This window comes from Cebus imitator, unplaced genomic scaffold (genome assembly GCF_001604975.1).
Source record: "Cebus imitator isolate Cc_AM_T3 unplaced genomic scaffold, Cebus_imitator-1.0 Scaffold16, whole genome shotgun sequence".
NCBI classification, from domain to species: Eukaryota; Metazoa; Chordata; class Mammalia; order Primates; family Cebidae; genus Cebus; species Cebus imitator.
Window position 1 is genome coordinate 1,130,295 of NW_016107331.1, and position 8,421 is coordinate 1,138,715.

An 8,421-nucleotide genomic window follows, 5' to 3' on the forward strand; every position below is an offset into this window, starting at 1 on the left:
AAGGTTCTTAGTTTCTTTGCATTGGATTAAAACATGTTCTTTTAGCTCAGAGAAGTTTTTTATTACCCACTTTCTGAAGCCTGTTTCTGTCAATTCATTAGACTCATTCTCCATCCAGCTTTGTTTCCTTGCTGGTGAGGAGTTGTGATCCCTTGGATGAGGAAGGACGTTCTGGTTTTGGGTGTTTTCAACCTTTTTGCGCTGGTTGCTTCCCATCTTTGTGGATTTATCTACCTGTGATCTTTGTAATTGGTGACTTTCAGATGGGGTCTCTGAGTGGACATCCTTTTAGTTGATGATGAAGTTATTTCATTCTGTTTTTTTAGTTTTCCTTCTAACAATCAGGCCTCTCTGCTGTAGGACTGCTGGAGGTCCACTCAAGACCCTGCTTGTCTGGGGATCACCTGTGGTGGCTGCAGAACAGTAAGGGTTGCTGCCAGTTTCTTCTTGTTATCTTTGTCCCGGAAGGATACCCGCCAGATGTCAGACTGAGCTCTCCTTTATGAGTTGTCTCTTTGGATATACAGGGTTTGGGGAGTTTCTTGAGGAGACAATCTGTCCCTTATTGGAGCTCAAGTGCTGAGCTGTGAGCTCCGTTGTTCTGTTCAGAGCAGCTGGGCAGGTACTTTTAAGTCTGCTGCAGCGGAACTCATAACCGCCTTTATTTTGCCCACGTGCTCTGTCCTGGGAAGGTAGGACTTTATTTGTAAGTTCTGACATGCTGCTGCCTTCTTTCAGAGATGCCCTGCCCAGTGAGGAGGTAGCCTAGTCACAGTCTGCCAGCAGAGGCATTGTTGAGCTGCCATGGGCTCTGCCCAGCTGCTGTGTGAACTTGCGGTTTTTGTTTATAGAGGTGTAGTTAACTGCCTTGATAATGGTGGACTGCCCCTGTAATGGCGGACTTCCTCAGTAATGGCGGACTGCCTCAGTAGTGGTGGACTGCCTCATTAATGGCAGATGCCCTTCACCCCACAGAACTGGATCATCCTGGGTCCATCTATGCTTGCTGTGAAATTCTCAATCAAGAACATTTCAGATTGCTGGTCTTTGTGGGGGTGGGACCCACCGAGCCAGATCACCTGGCTCCCTGTTTCAGCCCCCTTTTTTTTCAGTTGAATGGGCAACTCTGTCTCCCAGGTGTTCAGGCGCCAGTTGAAACAGCCACCCAGATTTGTGTGTGTTTGTGTGGAGATCCACTGCGCCGGCTGAAACAGCTGTGCTGGAAACTCAGGGCGCTTTTCCGCCCAGGAATCTCTGGGTCTGTGGGCAGGAAAAACTTGTTTGGAAATGCGGTAATCACTCATCATCTGTGTTCTTGCTGGGAACCGCACTCCAGAGCTGTTGCTATTTGGCCATCTTGGATCATCCTATTATATTGTCTATCTTAAAAAAAAATTTTTTTTTTGAGATGGAGCCTTGATCTGTTGGCCAGGCTGCAGTGCAGTGGTACAATCTCAGCTCACTGCAACCTGCACCTCCTGGGTTCAAGTGATTCTCCTGCCTCAGCCTCTCAAGTAGATGGAATTACAGGTGCATGCCATCACCTCAGGCTAATTTTTGAATTTTTGTTAGAGACTGGGTTTCACCATGTTGGCGAGGTTGGTCTTGAATTCCTGACCTCAGGTTATCTGCCCGCCTCGGCCTCCTAAAGTGCTAGAATTACAGACATGAGCCACTGTGCATGGCCATTTCCGCTATTTTAAATTGTCAGAATTATATCGTATAATTCTCTATGCTATGTATTTTATCTTTGCATTGTTTTCAATATTAGAGATATAAATTGTGTAAAGACTTTTAGAGTGTTCTAATTTGTTTTATGTTTTTTTTTTCAAATTTGACTCCACAGAGGTACATTTCATAACATTGACTTTGTGTATAACCATTGTGCTTATTGATAAAAATGTTGAAACTTTCACAATTGATGAAGAGATATCTGTTTGTATGTCTGCATTTGTGAAAGATGAAGTTTCTCAAGGTCGCCATTCTTTGGGTAACTGACTACATGTGTGGTGGCAACCCATCACAGTTTTTGATTGATCTTGTCAAAAGACTTAGGTTGTTCATCAAGTTATTTCAGATGACTGCAGTCGTTTAAGCTATTTCTTTATGACTACAGTTCACTTGCTCATAACTGTTACATCTTTGCAACTCATTAACATACCTGAGTGTTTATGTTTGCAAAAATGTGGTTATTATCATCTGTTTTATTGTGTAAAGTGGCTTCTGAAGGGTTCTGCCATGTTTTCATATGTTTCTCAAAATAAATGCCCTTTTTAAAAATGAACAGGATTGGCACAGTGGCTCATGCCTATAATCCAGCACTTGGGGAGGCCAAAGCAAGATTACTTGAGCCCAGGAGTTCAAGTCCAGCCTGGGCAACATAGTGAGACCCTGTTTCTACAACAGATATTTTTTTAAAAATCAGCTGAGCATGGTGGCCCACACCTGTAGCTACTCAGAAGGCTGAGGCGGGAGGATTGTTTGACCTCAGGAGGTCAAAGCTTCAGTGAGGTATGATTCTGCTACTGCATCAGCCTGGGTGACGCAGCAAGACCCCGTCTCTTAAAAAAATTTTTTTTAATGTAAATAAATGTATTTTAAAGAATGTTTAAAATTACTTTTTCCAATATTTTCAGGATTTTGATCTTTTGGAATCGTGATTTTGGGGATTTTAGACTTCAGGGATTTTGATCTTCTGGGATTTCAAAATTCGAGATTGTGGTATTTTGGGAATTATGGCCCCAACCCGTCACAAGATCAGCCCAGATGAAGAGGCAGGGAAAGGGAAGTTGACGGGAAAAGGGGTATGCGTGTATGGGAGGAGTTGTTGGCAACCATCTTTGGAGTCAGTCTGTCACAGCCTGCTGAACATATTCACACCATGTCTGGTGAAGCTCATTACCTGTTCAAGGATGTATGCTTTTAAGCAGTAGCTAAACTGTGAGTCAAAGAAGTGAATTTTTAAATTAGACTTTCAAATGTGAGCAGTGAATATCTATAATTTCTAATTTGAGGAGTGAGAAGATAAAATTACAATTTTTATTCCCAGAAAACTTCAGCAAATACTTATTAAGCCTTCCATTATGTATTCACTTTGTAGGTACTGGAAAGCAATTCAGAAGTATGTCAACAGCTTACGACCTGTGTGACTTAGGGAAAGTCATTTAACCTCTTGGCATCTGTTTGCTAATCTAAGGACAACATGTACGGACCTTGTATACTACCTGGCATGGAATAATTGCTTACTGAGTGTTACTTTTCTTTCCTTTTTTTTTTTTAATCTTCCTCAAAAAATACTGGGCATGGTGGCTTCTGCAGTTCTGTGCCCCGTTTTCTTAGCATTAACTTGAGTTCTTTTATTTGAACAGGTACCGCTCACATGATAGAGGCTGATGTCCTTCTTCCAAGTGATGGGGCAGAACACAGCCAGCCAATTATGGCCCATCCCCCTGAAACAAACAGTGATAATACGCTACAGGAGTGGCTGACTGAAGTTACGAAAAGCAATAAAGGCATCAAGCTGGATTTCAAGAGGTATTTGTATAAACATGTTCAATTTTCTGGGAAAAAAGTAATAGCTGTGCCTGATTACCTATTTTTTTTTTATGTTATCCAAACTGCAAATGGAATTGTAGACTTTAATATATTTCAGAACTGAACCTAAATGAACCTAAGACCCACTGAGTTATTTACCAAAATTGTTTTTTGGAGACCCTTAAAGGCTAAAGTTAGATTAATTTTTATAAAGGAATTTATCATAAGTGACCATTGTGACAACAGAAAGATAAAAATGTGATTTTTGTTAAAAAGTAGCCCAGGAGAGAGGGACCTAGGAGAAATTCATTGAGGTAGTTAATACATATCCTATTTGATTTATATTACTATGTTTGTAAAGGGAAATATTGAGAATTCTCCAATAACCAAAGTGTTCCTTAAACATAATATTTGGAGGTAGCCGGGTGCAGTGGCTCACACCTGTAATCCTAGCACTTTGGGAGGCTGAGGCAGGTGGATCAGCTGAGGTCGGAAGTTCAAGACCAGCCTGCCCAACATGGTGAAACATTGTCTTTACTAAAAATACAAAAAATTATTCAAGCATGGTGGTGCGTGCCTATACTTCCAGCTAATTGGGAGGCTGAGGCAGGAGTTATCACTTGAATCCGGAGGCAGAGGTTGCAGTGAGCTGAGGTCACACCATGGCACTCCAACCTAGGCAACAAGAGCGAAACTGTCTCAAAAAAAAATCATAAACTTTTTTAGTTATGAATCGTTCAATTTCATTTTATTGACAAAGAAAGAGTTTCCAGAGAGGTTAAGTGATTTACCTAAGGGCAGCAGGTAAGCTTTGACAGGTAAGCTGCAACCAGATCCTAGGTCTCCTGAAACCAGTCCAGTGTTCTATGTTTCATGAAATAAAGTATTTGACCTTTAGTGCTTGATGGCTTAAACTTTTAGATCTCCTTGACTTATCGTGTGCTCAGTTTTTCATGTTTACTATTGCCCCTTGAATTGTTCCCTGTGATAGATTATTTGGCTTTTATCACCAGTCAGATCAGCTCATTCATTCTTAAATGCTAGCAGCTACCACAAAAGGGCGAGCCACTGGAACAAAGATTTTGCAAGTTTTTTAAAAATCATAACATTTGAAGGGGATTCAATATAAACTGATAGGTATATGAACACCTATTATATGTCAGACACTGTTCTTAAAGCATTGCATGTATTTTTCATGAAATTCTTATAATAGTCCTAAAAGGCAGGTTATTGCTATTCTCGTTTTCCAGATGAGGCAATGGAGATGGAGGCGGGTAAGGAGGCTGCTTATCACATAGTTGGCAATGGAACTAGAGAGCTGTCAGCCTGGCTGGAGAGTTCACACTCTTAACCAGATTGCCACACTCACTCTCTTTGTAACAGCAGCTGAATGACCTGTTAGTTGAATTTTAGCAGTTCTTGTTTTGTGCTTCTAAGTTGTTTTGTTTGGTACACAAATAAGAACATTATATTTTTAAATTTCATCTGGAGTCTCGGCAAGCTCTTCAATATTTTAGCAAAGAATTATTTTCCCTTAACATGTAATTTTATATAGTTTATTACAATTTTAAGTATGATATTTATTTTTTCATTCCCAATTTCTAAATGAAATTAACAGGAAAGCAGGATATGATATTTAGAAGTTTGATTTACATGTAACTTTTTGGGAAAAAATATGTTCTATAATAACTAAGTTTATATTCTTTTCAGGAGACTTAAATACCACCAAAGAACAATTTTAGGTAGTATTCTAATCAGGACTTTCTTCTTCAGATGATCATCTTAGTGAAGCTTTGGCACTTCCTTATGAGAAACTTAGTACCAATATATGTAAGAATTGAGAATGTTGGCCATTGTATTTTAAGCTAGAATTACATGGAATTTATAGGTTAATTTAGAAGGATGTGTCTTTTTATAATACGTGCACTATTGAGCCTTCCAGGCTGAGTCTGTTATTTCTTGTAGTATTTACTAGTCCTCTGTTATCTGCAGTTTCAGTTACCTACAGTACACTGTGGTCTAAAAGTATTAAACGGGAATTTCCAGAAATAAACACTGAATATGTTTTAAATTGTACGCCATTCTGAGTAGTGTGGTGAAATCTTGTACTTTCCCCCTCCATCCCACCTGGGCTGTGACTCATCCCTTCCCTTTGTCCAGAGTATCCACACCGCATATGCTGCCCACCTATTAGTCACTTAATAGCCATCATGGTTATCAGAGTGACAAATCATAAAAAGAACGGTGAGTACAGTCCAGTAAGCTATTTTGAGAGAGAGAGAGAGAGAGAAACTGCATTCATATAACTTTTACTATAGTATATTGCTATAATTGTTCCATTTTAAAAAATTATTACTTTTTGTTGCTAATCTTTTACTGTGCCTAATTTATAAATTAAACTTCATTAGAGATAGGTATGTGTAGGAAAAGAAGCAAAGTACATACAGGGTTAGATGCTGTGTGGTTTCAGGCATCTGCTGGTGGTCCTGGAACATATTCCCTGCAGATAAGGGGCCCTACTGTACATTTTATTTTGTTGTTTAGGAAAGTTTGTCCTCAGTCCTTTTTTCCCCTACAACATGTTACACCTTTTCTTCCAGAAGAACTTTAGAATAATTTTGTCAAGTTTTAGAAAATAAGAACTACAACAACAAAAAGTTTTTGGTTCCTTAGTGAGGTTTTAAATTTAACCACAGGTTTTGTTTTTCTTATTTAAGTTTCTGGTAAGGGAAAGTATCATTATCTTTAGTCTACGTTAGTGATAATGAAAACATTTACATATAAAATGGAATAAATGTATTAAATTCTTGCTTCATTATGTTCTTTGTCATAGCTTCTTTAACTGCATGTAATAGGCACTTAGTAAACACTGGTGGAATTTCGGTTTTTGGGAGAAGATGCTGTTTGAAACTGGATATTGGCCAGGTGTGGTGGCTCACACCTGTAATCCCAGCACTTTGGGAGGGCAAGGAGGGCAGATAACTTAAGATCAGGAGTTCAAGACCAGCCTGGCCAACATGCTGAAACCCAATCTCTACTAAAAATACAAAAATTAGCTGAGCATAGTGGCACATACCTGTAGTTCTAGCTACTCAAGAGACTGAGGGAGGTGAATGGCTTGAACCCAGGAGGCGCAGGTTGCAGTGAGTTTGAGGTTGGTGACAGAGCAAGATTCTGTCTCCAAAAAAAAGAAACTGGATATTATCAGATGGAGAATCGATCTTAAATTACTCTATGTCAGCTTACTGAATTGAGAAAGCCTAAGAAGCCCTCTCTTGAAATGTAAACTGGAGGTTAGTATTTAATCCAGCTTCCATGGACACCAGATTTCATAAGAAATCAGAGTCTTTTCTGGAAAAAGAGCTTGGCAGGAGACATGCATGGATTAGTTCAAGGTTTTTCCTTACTCCATGAAGAGCAGAACCTCGTGGGGACTTGCTGCCGTTATGGGACTGACAGATGAGAACCTTTGGAGTCACAGGCACAAGTTGCTTGCTACCAAAAGTAGAATTTTGTAGGAAGTACAGTGTTGGATCTCAGAATTGTGGTTTTAACTTGGTGTTGATACAGGGCAAGGCAGGGAGAATTTAAAAGAGACAAATGACGGGATCTAAATTAAGGTCTGCAGAGTCCAGCATTAGGGGTTATTTATCCACTAAAACCTAGGCCCTCCATTTCAGGGGCAGAAGAGTGAGAAGGAAGCGTACCATGTGGGAGCAGAGAGAAAGGGGCTAGAGGCTAAGGGATAGAGCCTGGATTCCTCTGGTTTTGGTACATAGTATTCTTGCTCACTGGTAAACATGACCCAATAAATAATGAGATTATTCAGATTTCTCCTCTTAGAGTAAGCAGCTCAAAAGGAGTGGAAAGAAGAGAGGTGGAAGCATAGATAGTACTGCAGTCTCTTTTTTTTTTTTTTAAAGGGGGGCTGCTGGATCTCCACCTTCTTTTACCTCTTTTTTTTTTTTGAAAGAGAGAAAGAAAGAGAAAGAATAGAAAAAAAAAAAGAAAAAGAAAAAAAAAAGAATGACGGAGAGGAAGAGGGAGAGAGAACAGGGGTGTTGCTTTATTGGCCAGGCTAAAATGCAGCCTAAAAATGGGTATGCCTGTAATTGTGTTTAATAATAGAGACATTAAAAAAAAAATGAGGGAAGAAAATAATTAACAAGCAGCCAACCAATATTTCATTTAAACCTATAAATAGGTGTGATGTGGTACTGATAAGAGTGTATATTTTGTGTATTTAAAGTGGAGAGTTCTATAAATGTTAATTAAGTCTACTTGTGCTGGATCTGAGTTCAAGTCCTGAATATTGATGTTAACTTTCTGTCTCACTGATCTGTCTCATATTGATGTTGAAGTCTCCCACTATTATTGTGTGGGAGTCCAAGTCTCTTTATAAGTCTTATATATCTGGGTATTCCTGTATTGGGTGTGTATATATTTAGGATCTTTAGCTCTTCTTGTTACATTGATCCTTTTATTATGTAATATCCTTCTTTGCTTCTTTTGATCTTTGTTGCTTTAAAGTCTATTTTATCAGCAAAAATTGCAACTCCTGCTTTCTATTTATTTATTTTTGCTTTCCATTTGGTTGGTAAATTTTTCTCCATCCCTTTGTTTTGAGACTTTGTGCATCCTTGCATATGAGGTGGATCTGGATGTAGCATACCAATGGGTCTTGGCTTTTTTTGCCTGTCTGTGTCTTTGGATTGGGGGATTTAGTAGATTTAACTTTAGAATTAATAACAATATGTGTGAGTTTTATACTGCCATTTAATATTCGCTGGCTGTCTTGCCCATTAGTTGATGCAAGTTCTTAATTATGTTGATGTTCTTTATTTTTTGGTATTTTTTAGAAAGGCTGATACTGGTTGTTCCTTTCTA

At 39.0% G+C, this 8,421-nt stretch overlaps 1 protein-coding gene across 4 annotated transcripts in view; it reads left to right on the top strand.

The window, feature by feature from the left end:
- The window catches only part of FAM151B (family with sequence similarity 151 member B), a 59,549-nt gene that overhangs the window by 25,667 nt on the left and 25,461 nt on the right, over window positions 1-8,421 (top strand). For all 4 annotated transcript variants that reach the window (XM_037731060.1, XM_017507456.2, XM_037731063.1 and 1 more), the window contains one exon: window positions 3,369-3,534. In XM_037731060.1, coding sequence (XP_037586988.1) covers window positions 3,369-3,534 — 166 coding nt within the window. The remainder of the gene's footprint in view (window positions 1-3,368; window positions 3,535-8,421) is intronic.